The 17,869-nt window shown below is 29.6% G+C and overlaps 2 protein-coding genes across 2 annotated transcripts in view; both read right to left on the reverse strand.

Annotated features, from left to right (window-relative positions):
- The window catches only part of LOC107439547 (acetylcholine receptor subunit alpha-like 1), a 220,356-nt gene that overhangs the window by 78,758 nt on the left and 123,729 nt on the right, over positions 1-17,869 (reverse strand). The gene's annotated exons all lie outside the window — the stretch shown is intronic.
- Positions 11,580-13,699, reverse strand: Cdc45 (cell division cycle protein 45). Its single transcript, XM_016052180.4, has one exon. The coding sequence runs from the start codon at positions 13,523-13,525 to the stop codon at positions 11,870-11,872; it is 1,656 nt and encodes a 551-aa protein (XP_015907666.3). The 5' UTR covers positions 13,526-13,699; the 3' UTR covers positions 11,580-11,869.

Here is a 17,869-nt window from a genome sequence, read left to right on the forward strand (position 1 = left end):
TATTTAACTGAATTTTGTCTGCTTATGCTGATGAATTTCAGTCAATGCTTATTTAATACTTAATAATCATTTCATTGTTACATGCAGGGGTGATTGTGAGTCCAAGTCAAAATTCCGGAAAATTTCTTAAGTTAAAAAGAGAAAAAATTAAATCGAAAAATTAGAAGAAAATTTAAACAAGGTTTTTCCTTTTTCTCAATATTTCTTAGTTTACTTAAAATATATTTAAAATTTTACACATACCTATGATGACCTAGAGAAGTAATTGAAATTTACAAATATGTCTTTCTTTCTTGAGTTTATGATTATAATAACTATTTACTGGTAAAAAATGATTAATCTTGAATATAAGCTTATAAAGTAGCTATCCTTACAAACAAATAAAATAAACTGTGTTTTTAAGTTCCACCTTTGAAAATTTGATTTCCGAAAACTTTTGTGATCAATGAGTTTTTGAAGCATCTGAACCTTCGATCTCCGGAAACTTCCGGATCACGGTTAACGAAAAATCCGGATTTTTTCCGGAGCACAATCAGCCCTGTACATGTTTATATTACCTACCAAATATCCTTATCCTGAGTAAATTTATATATACCCTCCCTCAATTATTAATATTATCATGTTCTAGAAAGTGATTGAAAACCACTGAATAATTGAAAGAAAGAAGGAAGGATGATAACATCACTTCTACATTTATGTTTCAGTCACGAGATTCTATTCGAGGTGATACAAACAAAACTGATTTGAATTTATCGGCTTTTGCTCTATATAAAACAATAAATGGTGAAAAAATTTCCTAGCGATAAATAAGAAAACCGATTCCAGAAAAAAAAAAAAAAAGAACTTTTCATCATAACAAATATATATCAACCAAAAATGTGATTTTTACTTTTTTTTTAAGCATTAACAGTGAAAACAAATTCCCTTGATGTATCTGCTAAAATGCAACATCGAATTTAAAAAATGAATTCGAAACAAGTAAGAAAAATATAGCGTGGGGGAGCAGATTTTCTACAATAACAACATAGATCAAGATATATAATTATATATACTGGATCAAGATATATAATTCTTGTAAATTTGCGAACTTTTAAATTCGACTTGAAAAAAGAAACCTTAATAAATGCAACTTCATTTAAAGGATAATTGTATTGAAGAAATATTATTTTAAGAATTGAGCATTCTATTTTTTACTAAGATGTCGCTTAAAAAAATGCAACTAAATTAGCCATACTTGATGCAATCTGTTAGACCGGATATACTAAGATTTACGCAAGAGCAGCCGATCATGGCGTTACTTCCTCACTTTCAGTTTTAGAACGATATGATGACTAACATCACACAAGAGCAGTACTGATTGGCAATTTTCTGGGTTGAATTTCAAGATAAATCTTTGCTTGAGTTTTCGTCATGAAGAAATTATATATATGTATGTATACAGCAAAACCTCGTTCGATCGTTCCTCAATGGATCATTCATTACGAATGATAGAGACAGAAAAATGGCGAATGCGGGTCAATTTAAAATAACAAATAATGACTTGAAAATGCGTGAAAATTAGTAAATTTAGAAGTAATAAGAAAATAAATATGTATAAGAAATTTTAATTAAAAAAATTATGTACTTTATGCAAAAATATTTATAATGAAAAAGGATGAGTAAATGATTATTAATTTAAAGATTTGGAAATTTCGGCTTATATTAGAAATAAACGCATACAATAATTTTTCGCCTTTTATTACAGATAGATGATCAGTTTTCGAATCTTCGTGTGGGTGTAAAAGTTCCTCATTGTTTCAAAGGCTTAGAGACCTTCCGCAAATGTCCGCATTCAAAATGTTCAGCCTCCATCGGTATCTTTTTGCACTTCATTTTCTACAACCACTTCTTGAACCGACAACACCACAAGTTTCAACATTTTTATCAACAGATGCACAAATATCAAACCTGTTTGAGGTGTTTTAAGTTAACAGTAACAAATCCACATTTTCTTCACCATTAACTCAAAGAGTAACTGCTTCTCTTCTTAAAACAAATTAAATGATATATTTTATAACCGTCGTTGAACAGCCGACCATTTTTGGGTTTACGACAACTAATGTTCCACTCCGTAGCCTTGTAATTTTGAACCCAATCCAGAAGACAAGGGAACTCCTGGATCAAGTATTGGGGAAAATTTGCTTTCATGTAGAATTTTTTGATGGAACTAACCCGCATTTGCGTACATGCAGAGGAAGACCACAAGAACCTCCCACAGTTAGTCTGACGGCAAAGGGACTCTAACCCATGATCCGTCTACCACTGAGGATATTTCACCTCTGCACTATGGTTGGTGCAAACCGGATGTGGATTCGTATCAACAAGTCATTGTTGGGATTCGAACCCGGTTCGCCTCATTGGAAGGCGAACGCTCTATCCCCTGAGCCATCATGGCTCAATTCAATATTTTTTTAAAACACCAAAATTTTTAAACGACATATGCGAATATCTGTTAGTTTCAAAAACAATCTAGGTATTATTAACATTATAAGAATAGCATTTGTGATGGGACCACGAGACAGTTAATACAATACGATACATACAGGAAAACACAATGGATCGACTATATATATTTATAATAATTACTTTGCCTCTGCAGTAACACAGCAAAAAAATTTTTAAAAAATCGATAATTCATATACAATATTGTCTGGAAGATATATTTTAGTGTGAAAAACAATAAAAGGAAAAAAAATTAAAAATAAACAAAAAAAAAAGTTTTTAAGGACATTAAAAAAGTATATATAAAACAAATAGTATACTTCACCACACCAAGAAAATAATTGCCAGTGATGACTATCATTAGCCAATTAACCTCATCATATTGGATTTTAATCTCAAAATGGAAAAATTATTTTGATCAACTGTGTTGATTTCAGGCATGGCACTTAAAGTAGGGTGCGTAGCCAAATCTTTGAATCAAAAATAAACACTTTTTAAAAACTTTTCAAGCACTTTACAAAAATTTTCAAGCACTCAAAAAATTCATATTCAATCAGTACTTTCCCACATCACTGAGTGAATTCAACTTGACCCTGAACTCAGAACAAAAGTACTCTTACCCCCTACGTCAAAAAAAAGTGTTAGAAGTAAAATAAAATAAACAAGAACAAAATTAAAATAAATTAAAAAGAAAAACATTTCATAAGGATCTGATATTCTCTATCCGAATTGGAGCACTCTGGTTTCGGTTTAAAGTGTGCGCGCATGCACAAGTCATAACGTGGATACGACATGAAGTCCGCATGAATGATTACGTAGCAAACTCCCCAGTTTTCGTGAAATGCATAGGATCCACCAGATATCACTGAAGGGAGAGAAAAAATTTTTCGAAAAAAAAGCACTTTTTAAAAACGCCAGCTGAAAAAAGCACCTTTAAAAGCTTTTAAAAACGAAATCCCCAAAAAAGCACCTTTAAGTACTTTTTACAAACGCTACGCACCCTGTAAAGAAGACTGCTTTTCCTTAAATTACCAACATTTCACAGTAATTGAATGGAAATAAATGTTTTTAAATCTTATGCTTCGAAAATGCATTATTTATCTCTCAATAGCAGCCTAGAGCTTTTCGATAACATGTGGATGGGATATTGTTTTTAATGCTTAGAGCATAAAAGGACGGTTGAATTATAAATATCCACTCTCAAATAAATAAAATAGCATGCTCAATAATTTTATTTAAAAAAAATTATGACTTTCCCTGTTGAATTTTTTTCCACAATAACTTGTTAAAAAAATACTTCCCAATAAATTAAGTAGAAATTTAAATGTTAAATAAAAAAGAATGGGATGACACCACCTGTTTAAAAACAACCATACCTATAGATTTAATACAATTACTGAAAAGTAAGTTAGATTGAAAATGTTGCACCTAAACTGTAGTAGTTGGGGCAACAGGTTACTGTTTTTGATTAAACATTTATGATGATCTAAAAGCAGTAAAAAACGCAAAAAATTATTAGCCTAATATTTCCCCAGAACAGTATTTTTTTTTAAATTTCCCCCCAAAATTATAGCACCTATCCGAAGTAACAATAACTGTTTCAAAATATTTTTTGAAAATAAAGTCTATAGATTGTTAAAAAAATTTTCTTCAACAGAGAAAAAATTTTACTTACTTTACAATTTTTGAATTAACTAGCATGTGTATTAAAAATAATAGAAATAAAAAAAAATGAAAATGATAGTATGTATGTTATAAAACTAAAATTATACTGCTTTATAAAACTAAAATTTAAGTCTCACCCATAAATAAACATATTGAATTTTTTTTTACAAGGGAGAGTTCTGAAAAGTGGAAATTTTTTTATAATAAAAAATTTTGAGAACAGTTTTTTTTAACTAAACCAAAAATTTACCCAAGGGTGTTTGGATTTTCAACAAAATCCACTCGCACAATCAGATATATTTTGCACTCCTAGATAGTGATAGAAATCAACCGAAAAAAGATATCAAAATAGTATAGATGCAAATCAAAGCCTAATAGGATGTCAATGGTCAAATTTTTTTTTTTTAATATTGATGGTATTTCATCGAACTTTTTTTTTTTTGATTTAGCACAAAAATACTACTTGCAAAAGTTGGACAAGTTATGCTCTCTTCCCAATGTTAGGGAAGGAAAATCGTTGAAATTTAAATATTCACTTTTTAACTCGTTATCATTTAAAATTATAATTAAGAATAATTTATTTTATTATTTACTCTTAATAATTTAAAACAATTAAAGTATCATTAAAAAACAAAAGATGATGGTTACTTTCAGAGCAAATATTTTTCAATTGAGTAATACAGGGTGCATAGCCAAATCTTTCAATAAAAAATCAGCATCTTTTAATTACTTTTTAAGCACTCAAAAAATATTTGTAAGCACTATATACATTAACAATATGCAAAATAATTTTCAAAGATTTTACATGATCATGGTAAAATAACCAGTTTCTGACAAAGAACTCTTTTCTTGATTATATTTGCCATTATAAAAAGATGACGAGATTCTTTGGTTCGATATCACACAGTGGAAAATGAAGCCTGAAATTAAGAATATCTTGCAAAATGCAGCAGTTATACAAGAGAGGGCAAAAATCTCATCGCACGCAGCTCAGCAGACGCATGTGCGAACTCGCAAGTATTTTATCAAACATGTTAAATGATTGGCGCTTTCCTACGCTGTGGACCGATGGGAAGCTGAAATAGATTATGATTGAATGAATTGTGAAAATGTTGAATAGAACAATATGAAAAGCAAGCATTTGCATAATACGTGGCAAAAATTGACATGGCAAAGAAAACTATCTCATTTTCAAATAGAGAAAATAAGCACTTTTTAAAAACACCCAATTACAATAGCACCCTTAAGCGCTTTTAAAAAATGAAAATAAGCACCTTTAAACACTTTTTAAAAAAGCTATGCACCATGTAATACAAATAGTAATCTATTTAAATACCCTAATAAAAGCCTTAAATTACAACATATTTATGTCAAGGTTGACATGGTTTTAATTTTCATGTCGAAAAACCCTTTTTAGACAAAGCCCTAAAATTTAGGTGTAAGGATAATCATTAGCTATTATAAATATGAAGTATTTACAAATAAACTTACATATAAAATTACAAGTGATCAATCAATTACATTCTTGAATTATTTTGACATGAAACTACCTTCTTGTTTTGACAAATACTGTCAAAAACCCTTATTTTGATATAGAAAGTATTAAATAATTAGATATAAAATTGTAATTTATTCCATCCGTTATTTTGTTTAATTATTGAAAGTAACAAACAATCACCTTATTCATTATATGTAAGGTCTATTTTCAATTATTCCCATTTCAACCACTACTTTTTCCAAGGCATGCGATTACAAAATAATTGTTTTGAAGCCCTCTGTACCCTAAGTTCATTTTCCAGTTTAGTATGAAAATGCACTTATTCATTACAGGATACCGTAAAAGGTCCCCATACTATTACTGAACAATTAACTATGATGTAAAATTTATTGAACTCAATAGAAAGATTAATTTATATAAAGGATATAATTTATTATACATTACTTAATATATTAAAATATAAAGCTCAGATTAATATTTACTATTTTTTATATGCATAGTTTAATAATTTCATATCAAGGACGAGTTTTTTCGACTTTTTTTCAATTTAATAAAAAGATTTTAAAAAACACTTTTTCGAATCCCCGCCCCTCCAAAAAAAGATTCGTTTTTTCCTACCCATGCAAGCACAATTTAAAAATTAAATTTACATAACTTTGAATTACACGTTGCAATTTAAGATCACACATAGCATTTTGCGATTTTATATCAAATATCATGTTTTGTTTTAACGCAACTTAAAAGTCACTTATATTTCGTGTTCAAGTGACTTAAAAATTATACATTGGAATTCATATTCACGAGATTTTAAAACAAAACCTCAAGATTGGAATTCATGCAAACATCGACATTCGTAATTAGGCGATTTTAAAATCAAATATCAAGATTCGTTTTCAAACAATCTTAAAATTAAAATATCGAGATTTGTATTCGTGTGATTTAAAGATCATACATTAAGATTCATTTTACACAATTTAAATAAAATCTTGCTTCAATGTTTTTGAAATGTTGATAACATTTTGTGGATAAATACTCCCAACATACACTTCTTTCTTGTTCAAATTAAGGCATTTTTTCAGTAACTTAAAATAAGTGTTTTTGCACACAAAATTTTTGGTTTTTAACCAAACTCACCCTTGTAGTATAATTCAATATAATTATATAAAAATTTAAATATTTTTAAATAAATCTGTGAGTTTCAAGCAAATTATGCAAAAATGAGGTGGCGATGAAAAGTTTGAAACTAGTTAATCAATTGCTTGCCGCAAGCTTTTTTATTAAGAATTCGTGTTCATGGAATTTCATTTTATTTTATCGAAGTCTGACAATATGTCACGAGATAGCGAAAGGAGCTCTGAAATATAAATCTATTTTAACACTATTCACAAAAATATATAAAAATAAAATTAAGTGGAACTTAATATTAATTGTTAAAAAACTGAAATTATAGAAAAGATAAATTTGCTTTCAAATAAAAAAAAATAAAAAAAACGGTTTTCATTAATATGTCAAAAATATATTTAAAAAGAAAACATAATTACAAAATAAGAGACCAATCAGAAAATAAAAAACATAAAAGGGATTAATAAAATGTACGTTAAAATGGGGTTAATTAAACACACATTTTGAGATTCACATGTTGAAAAAAATAATATTGTATTAAAAATAGCAAAATTTCAAAAATAGGTGAAAATTATTATTGATTACTGACGAAAAATTGATTGAAAAAACTATGGAATTATTTGTCAATTAGTGAACACTCAGTTGTACAATTTGAATTTCCCAAATCATAAAAATCGGGATTTAAAAATAAAAAAAAACATGCGGAAATCAACACCAGTAACTACAAGCAAAGGAAACAAATCGGAACTCACATGGATTTTAATCAAATCTAGCGCATCAAAAGTAATTACTCAAATGTGAAATTAAAATTCTGTGTGCTGTAATAATAAGGAAATTTTAAAAACAGAGAAAATCAATTTCATTATATGGCAACAAAAAAAAAATTGGGATTTACGATGCTATCGAGGACAAAAAGTGATTATTGAAATGCTTGATTTCAAATTTCCATGTAATATTAAACATTAATTTGATTTAATTGTGGCCAAATAAAAAAGGGGCAAATATATCACATTGATTAAGTAATTTTTCTCTAACAAATCAAAATTTGCAACAAAATTGTTATTCCTTAAAATATAAGTTTTAAAAAAAGAGGAGGAAAAACAGAATTTTTTTCTAGCAAAAGATCTTTTAAATGCTTGATACTTCGGAATTACTTTTTGGATTAACAATTTTTTACATTTGTGTTAGCCTGAGAAGCTCCTTTATTTTAGCCTAAGTTATCATGAAATTTTTTTTTCAGCCTCTTGTTCATGAAGTTTTTCCGAAGTTGCAATTTCCTTTAACAAATCTGCGTAAAAAAGGAGTTTTGCATGTGAATGAGAAGTTAAGTAGGAAAACAAAGGATGCTGGTAAGGACAGAATAAATGTCTCGTTAACAAGTAACAAAATTTATATTTTAGATTAGCAGAACTGAGAAAAATTTGTCCGAATATAAATAATTTATTAGCTTAAGTCTGGGAATCATTGGTCTTGATGTTTGGGAAAATCCGTGAACTAGCGGAAAAAATCAAATGGTGGTATGTAATGATTTAAAATTCAAAATTAGACTTTGATGTTTCACCATTTTATTTTTGCACATAAATAGGACTATAATATAAGTAAAGTTTTGATATGCATATCTGTAAAAAAAAATTACAATATGAAAGCTTGATTGATTTACAGACACAATTTCAATGAATATTTTTTTTTCTCTTTTTAATCGCAAAATACTAATAAAATTACCAACGTAATAATAGAAATTTTATACCACAATAAATGAAAGATTTATTTCTAAAGGTCTTTAAACATTTGTTAAAAAAATTATCTTTAATGACATATTAAATAATGAAAACAATCATTTTAAGAGAGATCTTTAAAGTTTAAATCCTTATAAGTTTAAAATAAATGCTTTATTTAAGAAATTTAAACTCTAAATAGGAAAAATAATTAAATCAACTGTTATATGTTAATAACCTAGTTAACCAGATAGCAAACTCATTGATATACAAGAAGGTAACTTCACTGTTCAAGTATTTAAATGGCCATTTATTTTTTTTAACTTTAAAAAAAAGTATGTCGCTTTCATTAAAAAGCAAAAGAAACAAAACAATCATAGGACAAGATCTATATATTTCATTGCTTCTAACTTTAAAAACTTTCACATTTAACAAAATTGGATACATTACTTTCAAAGAATATTTTGAGAATAGGAAGTTAATTTTCTAAGATACTATCGACAAATACACATGAAAGTAGTAGGTATTCTAAAAGTATACTGTATTTTTAAAACATACTATACCATATTCTAAAATACCTTAAAACTAAACTTAAAGTAAACAGAATAAGAAATAAAAAAATTAAATTTTATAAAATTAATTTAATTAGTTTGTTAAGAAGAAAAAAATATTTTTTTTTTTGCTAACATATGTACAGATAAAAACATGCGTAAAATCAAAAAGCATGCCAAATAAAATCTGTAAAATGATTTGAAAAATGACTACTGAAAAACTTATTAAGTTCATACAACATTGTAGTGCTTAAAGTATTAATAAAAAAACTTTCTTTAATAGAAAATCAGGGTTGGCAGGTTTTTGACATGTGACAGTTTTTGACAGTTTAAACCATGGTTTAAACCGTCACGTCAAAAACCTCACTGTCAAAAATGTCAAAAACCTATATTCATATGTGAAATTTAATTAATACATAAAATTTATATATTTTTTATAAAGGATAGTGTTTCTAAATATGTTCTAGAAAAAATAAATTTAAAATTTTGAAGAAACACTTATATTTTGAATAGTAACCAAAATCTTGTACTTTTGAAAGCTCACATCTTTTGTAATATTATGTATTCATTTTCATGTGTTATTGAAAATCTGCAGTGATATTATTAAGAAATTTATTTATAACCAAATTTAGTGTATAGTATAGATTATACTAAAAATTAGACATTTTTAAAGATAAACATTAGCAGTTTTGCACATTAGACATCTTTTAAAGAAAAATCTTTTTAATATTCTTTTAAATCTTCTTGATAATCTTTTTAACATAAGACAATACAAATTTAAGTGCTTTCTGTTAAATACACAGAGTAGTTAGTGTCGATTTACAGTATATTCAGCCTATTCATTTACTATGCTGAAAATTTAGTTTATCCAAATACTTGTGAATTTCATTTTGCGGAATACTATATACATAGTTTTGTTGAATATCTAAATATTCAGCTGTTAAATAATTACTTCTTGCTTTCAAGATATGCATTATTTGTATTCTTAATACAAGTGGGGGAAAAAAATTAAGAGGTAAAAATTGTTTTAAAATGATAAGTGTAATAATTATAAATAAATATAATAAACAATATGAATTACAGTGGTCGCATTCCCCCTAAAATTCATAAAATTCCTAAAACTAGGTGCAAACCCTAAAGTTCCTAAAAATCTGATAAAATTTTGTTGGTGTGCCTAAAAAATTAGAGTTATAGGCTAATTATAAATAAAAAAGCAATAATCTAAAATATAAGAATTTAACTACAGTAATTAAAACTGTTTTAATTTTGCCACCTGGGAATTCTTATCCTGAGAGACGTTTTTCGATAAATAAAGCAATGCTTAATGTGAGTCTCCATGAGAATACTATTATGTCTCTTAGACTAATCAAAGATACCATTCGAAATTATGGAGGAGTGTTGAAGATCACCACAACACTATTGAGGGCAGTAAAAGAATCTCACAAATCATATCAAGAATATATTAGAAAAATGATCATGAGTAATTTGTTTTTCTCTAACTTCTAATATAAATTGCTGATTTGAAATCTAATAATATCACACAATAGTTTTTCTTAATAAAGTAAGGTAAAGGGTAATAATAAAGTTTTGATTAAGAAGGTAAAAATTAAATAAAAATCCAAGTTGGTGTTAATTTATTTTTTCTCTTGATTTATTCTCACTTTTGCCTGTTCCTGAATTATGCACTTAATTTCTTATAGGTAATATGTAAAGTTGAAATTTCATTTTTACACTTTAGAGATTTCATTCTTGACTTAATAAATTTCAGAGCTTTATTTTATGGCTTGCAATTATTTATGATATGTGTGGATGAATTGTAATAATCTTCTGTTATGTAATAAACTACCGTGTGATCTGTGTTTATCCTAGCAAAATCATATATTACCCCTAAAATTTTTTGAAAAAAGTTCCTAAAATTACCCTAAAATTTTAAAAAACTTTGTTGCTACCCCTGGAATTATATTTATCATTATTCATAAATATAACTACTTTTAAATTCAAATTAACAATCTGGATAATAAAGATATTCGGTATAACATTAAAAAAATTTTTCATACACTTGTATCAAGTTTGTATTTATACAACATAACTTGTAAGTTCCTTATAAATATTAGTTATATGTTCCTTATATGTCAAAAATGCATAGTAATAAACTTTTAATTTTCTTAAGTATCAAAAAAAAATTTTTTTTTTTCAAAATATATATATTTAAAAAAATTTTTTGCAAAATTTTTCTGCACATGCATTTGAATATAAATTTCTGAGATTTTAAATCTGTTATTTTACCTTAATTTCAATTAAAAAATATTTTAAAACCTGCTGATTACCTATAGTATAATTAAATTTCAATATAATGCATGGCAACTGTTGGTAGTTTTGAAGTTTATATATTTTTTTGGCAAACTTTAGTTTTTGACATTTTTGACGGGTTTTTGACGGTTTAAACCAGTATTATACCCTTGTCATGTCAAAAACCACTTTTTGACGTCAAAAACCCAACCCTGTAGAAAATCAAAATGAAATTTTGAGGCAAAAGAATATACTCAATTTTGATTTAAAAGAAAAAAAATTTCCAAAATTTATAACTATACACAGAACATAAAAAAAATTACAATAAACATCATTCACACACCCACCAGAACAAACAGTCGAAATTTAAACATAGAAAGTTCATGTAAAAAAGTTTAAAAATTTCAAATAAATTAAAACTATAATAAAATTCAGACATTCTAAACATTCACACTCTACTCTAGCATTGTATTGGCAAAAGAAATAAGTGAATAAATACGTGGAACAATTAATGTTCAAAATATATAGACTATCAAAACACTTTATAACTAACTCAACAATAAAAACAAAGCATCCAAAAATTTAGCCTGATCATTCCTCTTTATATACACAATAGAAGTGCAAAACAAATCTTGATTGATAAAAATTCGTGCTTGTTCAGCTGCTTGCTCAAACGCCTTGCCAAAGAAATTTCTAGGTGATCTCTCTGAAAGCGGAGGGATACCAACAACTATGCACTGATCATATTCCTGTTCATCGGGAGCAAATAGAATTAATGGTAGAGAACCGGCACGGTTGCTCCGGCGCGAACAGACATGTGCTTCTAACAAAAAATTACCTAACATTGTTAGACAAGAAGGATAACAAAAGTATTTGAAATCATGTGTTGAAGTTGGTACAGTTGCATGCAAAAACGGTCCAGCAGGTCTAACATGTTTTAAAGCGATAAAGTTCTGAACTTGTTTAAATATAGCTTCCAGTCTCAATTTAGCTAATTCGATGCCTCTTTTAATGGCATTTACCTCCCCTTTTCTCAATGCATCAGAAGCATCCTGAAATTTATCAGCGGCAGTTTTTTCTTTCTCCGTAGATTCCAGAAGAGCACTGATGGCAAGAACAACATCGGTAGCACTGAATTTTCCTTTGAAACCAAACTGCGAGTTAAAAGAACCGAAGACCATCTGATCGAGCCTGTATTTATCACAATTGGCTTCCATCCAAGAACACACATTGTTCCTGATTTCCATGTCCATGGACAAAAACTTTTGCCTGCATTGCGACAAGGGCAATCCTATCGATGCAAGAAATTCTCGCATATTTTGCTTGCCCTTACCACTCCACAACTTAAACTTACATGCCGTATACTTAGAATTAAGCATACTATCATAGATTGACCAATGCCTGTACAGAGACAAATTTAATTCCTTGTCAAAGGAAATCTTCATGCAGCTAACGGAGTTAAAGGTTCCAACATCAGCACGATTCAGGCGTGTAACATGATTTTGCATTAAAGATGCATTCATAATATATTTATCGGATTCCACCTTGTTCATTACAAATTGTTCTGTAAAGCCAATAATGGACCACCACAAGAGATCATTGTTATCTCTAGACATTTTCCAAGCTAAATCAAACATGATGCAAGACGAAGATTCGCCAAAATAACTTATTTGACTATACTCAAACATGATTTTGTTACGGTTTTCTTCCCACAACCTTTTATCGCGACGTCTCATTATGGTTTCTTCAGTTGGCCTGCCCATTTCCTCATCTTCATCAGCTGAATCTTCATCTCTGAAGATGTCAGTGTAAGCAGGTATGTTTTCACAATCCTCTGGTTTCATAACCAAGCGAATTTGGGTTTCACTGTAGATGTTGTAAACATTTATAGGTCGCTGACTGTCACAAATAAAAAACACTACATCGTCTTCTGGTTCAAGCACTTCGACAAGATCAATAGTACTGCCACAATTGATCAACACAGCAAACTTCAACTTCTCTTTATGTTTTTTAAAAGATTCGACAAGAGATGTTTTACTGTAAACTGGAATCAAAGTATATAATACATTATCACATTGGAACAGATATTGCAATATTTTGCACGCACAGAGAGCGTCCACGTCATATCCCACCAACAATAATATTCGGTTCGAAATTGTAGATAAGACATCGTAAAACTCGGTTCGAATATTTGACACAAACATTAAGCTTCAATACTCTTGATCAATCAATAAACGAGCTAAACGGTAAAAGTTAGGAACTTGATTTTAATTCATTTAAAGCATTTTTGTAAGTAAACAAATCGAAGAAACAACCTTCTTTGAGCTTTAAGTAAGAGAATTCATAACTCACCCGCGCTCAACTTTTGAATAATAACGACAAACAGTAATGTTGCCATATCGAAAATCAGTGAAGTTTCTGGTTTGCAGATGTCTACTCCAAGCGGTGGCTTAGTAGTCAATGATCTAGCTGAGGTGAACCCGCTTTACAATTATTTACTTAATTTTGAACAAGTTATAATAAAAAAGAAAAAAAAATACCACTCTTTATTTTTAAAGTCTTCAAAAACTTATTATAAAGATTGTTAAAGATTGCCAGATGTATAGCTAGACTCTCGATTACCCTAGTTCAGATAGACAAAGTGGGGCATCCTCAATCCTTCGAAATCCGATATTTTTAATCCGAAATGAAATAAAAAAGTATTTAAAATATCATTTTTTCGTATATTGAAATTGTATAAATCTGCAAATCTGATTATCCTGTCAAGTCTGTTTCGTCGCGATCACAACGCTCAAATACGCCATCTAGGAAGAATACCAATCCCATGTTTAAAGATCATGGGCTCAGATATATGGGGATGTACTACAGCAATGTTTTGCCCTTTCATAATACTTTTTAAATTTTGATTATCCACAAAAATTTTTTTTAATTGCTATGACTCATACTTCATGAGCTATATATAATGAAGTTTTGAATTTCGCATTGTTTCCAAACTTAACATTCTTTAATCAGTTAAAAAATCAAGACGAAAACTTACGTACTTCCTTACTTTCTATAATACATGCTAATCAGCAGGGGCGGATCTACCTAAATGCTTTTTGGGCTGCAGCCCAAGGCCCCGTGGATACAAAGGACCCCAGTCCCCACTGAAAACAATAGGTGATATTTTGAATTTTAAAAAAATATCTAATATTAAAAAAAACTCTTATAAGGTTGGCAACCCCGAGATCAATCAACCCAAGCATGTGCGCGTCTATCGAACGGAACGGGAAATTCCCCATCGCTTGTTTTTGGCCAGTGTATTTTTTCGTGTCTATTACGGGGGACTTCCCGCCGAGCCGCTTAACGCCTACGTAATTTTTTTTCCGCACTTCTGTTCTCGTCGTCAAAGTGACAAACTTGTTTAGTTTACTAACTTGTTTAAAAAATCATGAAGATTCTAATGAACATAAGAAACCAATGTTAGTGTGGTTGACACGAAAAGAAAATAGATCTGTTTTAGACAAGCAGCTTCAGAAACAATTAAGAAAAGAAACAGAATATTATCACTATGTCCTAAAACAGGTTATTGCAGTGGTCAAATTTTAAGTATAAGGGACTTAGCATTTAGAGGTTCCGAGGAAGTATTTGGCTCTCCACATAATGGTAATTTTATGGGTGCTCTGGAGCTATTGGCAGAGTTCGATCCATTCATTCGTAAACACATTGAACAACGAGAGCTGCGACCAAAATCGATAATATCGTACTTATCAAAAACAGTATATGAGGAAATAATTGAGATTATGGGCCAACATATAATTAAACAAATTATAACTCAAATAAATAACGACGACACAAAGTATTATTCAATTGTGGTGGATTCTACTCCAGATCTATCTCACAATGATCAACTTGCTATTGTATTACGATACTATTTTCGGGGAAAAGTGTATGAAAGATGTGTATCCTTCATTAAAATTTGTAGTCATACTGGCTTACATTTATTTAATATTCTACAAGACGTTTTAGAAACAAATGGACTACTACTGGATAATTGTAGGGGACAATCTTATGACAACGCTGCTAATATGGCGGGTCACTACAATGGTGTACAAGCACTACTAAAACAAAGAAATAAATCCGCGGATTGTGTGCCATGTGCTGCTCATTCCCTTAAGTTGGTGAAGAATCTGTTAAGGTTGCAACCAAAATTGTGAACTTTTTTGGAGTAGTGCAAAAAATATACTTTTTCTTTTCTACTTCGACCCATAGGTGGGAACTATTAAATCGTGAAACAAAACTCAAATTTACGTTAAAAAGTTTAAGACAGACTAGATGGTCTTGTCACTATGATGCTGTCAAAGCTTTGAAAAATAATTATGATGACATTATGAAAATTTTCGAAAGTTTCAGCGAAAATGAGGATGAGAAAGTTGATTTTCGGAAAGAGGTACGAAATTTATTCAATAAAATGGCGAAACTCGATACTGCAATTTTGATTATTTTTTTGGGAAGAAATTTTGGGGAGATTTAATTTAGTTAATAGAAAAATACAGAGCCCTGGATATATATATGTAGATATTTGATATAATTGTGATATTTGTGAAGGTGACAAGTTAATTGTGTCATTAAAAGATTTCGTGAACAACATAAGGCACCAATCAGATCAGAAGCTAAAGGAATACGAAGAGAAAGCTAAAAAATTAAGTACTAGTGTGGGAATTGACAACAATGGCATAAACAAGAGACGCATTACTCCAAAATTTCCGGATAAGTCTACAAATAAATTCTCAGTATACGGCGCAGAAAAATTTAAAAGAGACACTCTAAACGTTGTGTTGGATAAGCTGATTATGGATTTAAATAAAAGGAGCCAAGTCTATGAGATGTATAGCAAGAAATTCAAATTTTTAATGGATTTGCAAGACGAAAATATGGAAAACATAGATCGTGTACGTAATATTTTTTATTATTATCTAGAACACGTAGACGAGCATTTAATGAATGAGTGCAATCAGTTAAAATCTTATTTACTTCAGCCTAAGCCAGTCTTACACCTCTTGCAGTGAAATTTTTATGCTAATTTAAGAAAAGAAACTTTGATGTTTTCCAAATTGCTATACTATCTTAAAGATTTTTTTAACTTTGCCAATCACTAGCTGTGAAGCGGAGCGCTCTTTCTCCAGGATGTCATATATAGAAAACAAATATAGGACAACAATGTCAAACCATCGACTAAATCATTTATCAACTCTTTCCATAAATTCTGATTTAACGAAGGACTTACAATGTGATGAGCAAATAAAGGAATTTGCAGCACGAAAATGCAGAAAGGCTGCTTTATAATTTATACAACATAACTACACATAACCTGTCAATTTCTTTTGCAATAATGTTGTACAGTTGCTGTTTGTATACACAAATAAAAATAAATACATAAAATTATTTTACTGTCCTATTTTTTTCTATATGCTTATCTACATCACTACAGAAAACAGTTTTTTTTGTTGACAAAATGGCTATTAGGGCCCCTATGTAGTTTCAGCCCAGGGCCCCACAAATTCACGATCCGTCCATGCTAATCAGGAATGCATGCAGGAGCGGATCTACTTAAGGGCTTTTTGGGCTGCAGCCCAGGGCCCCGTGGATACAAAGGGCCCCAGTCCCCATTGAAATCAATAGGTGATATTTTGAATTAAAAAAAATATTTAATATTAAAAAAAAAGATATTATAAGGTTAGCAACCCTGAGATCAATCAACCCATGCATGTGCGCGTCTATAGAACGGAACGGGGAATTACCCGTCGTTTGTTTTTGGTCAGTGTATTTTTTCGCGTCTATTGCGGGGGACTTATTGCAGCGCCGCTCTATTGCAGCGCCGCTTAACGCCCGACGTAATTTTGTTTTTTTCCCGCACTTCTGCTTGCTCTCGTCGTCAAAGTGACAAACTTGTTTAGTTTACTAATAACTTTCTTGACTACCAGAAACTCTCTGATCCCACTAAAAACTATATTGGTATTCAGCAAGAGGACGGTAATACCAAGGCGGAAAGAAATTTAGAGAATATTAAGTTTGATTTTGAGAAATATGTTGACGTGGGCTTGTGGCCAGAATTGCTAAATAATGATTTTATTAATGACATACTCTCACATGAAATGACTGACTTTTAAAATAAAGATCCAAAAAATATATATTCAGCTTCAAAAAAGAAATACAAATAACAAAACAGAACATTTTCAAATAGGTATTTCATTAGGAAATTGAAAAATGGTCAATCACTGGAAAGATCTTGGTTATATTATTCAACCAGGATTGGTACTGTTTTTTGTTTGACTTGCAAACTTTTTTATAAAATCCCTTCTCAATACACAACCGGATTTTCTGATTGGAAACACATAGGAACTTGTTTAGAAAATCATGAAAATTCTAATGAACATAAGAAATCAATGTTAGTGTGGTTGACACGTGAAGGCAACAAGTTATTTGTGAAGGCAACAAGTTAATTGTATCATTAAGACTTCGTGAACAACATAAGGCACCAATCAGATCGAAAGCTAAACAATTAAGTA

The sequence above is a fragment of the Parasteatoda tepidariorum genome, chromosome 6 (assembly GCF_982258835.1).
Source record: "Parasteatoda tepidariorum strain Cologne lab strain chromosome 6, Ptep-v5.0, whole genome shotgun sequence".
Classification (NCBI taxonomy): Eukaryota; Metazoa; Arthropoda; class Arachnida; order Araneae; family Theridiidae; genus Parasteatoda; species Parasteatoda tepidariorum.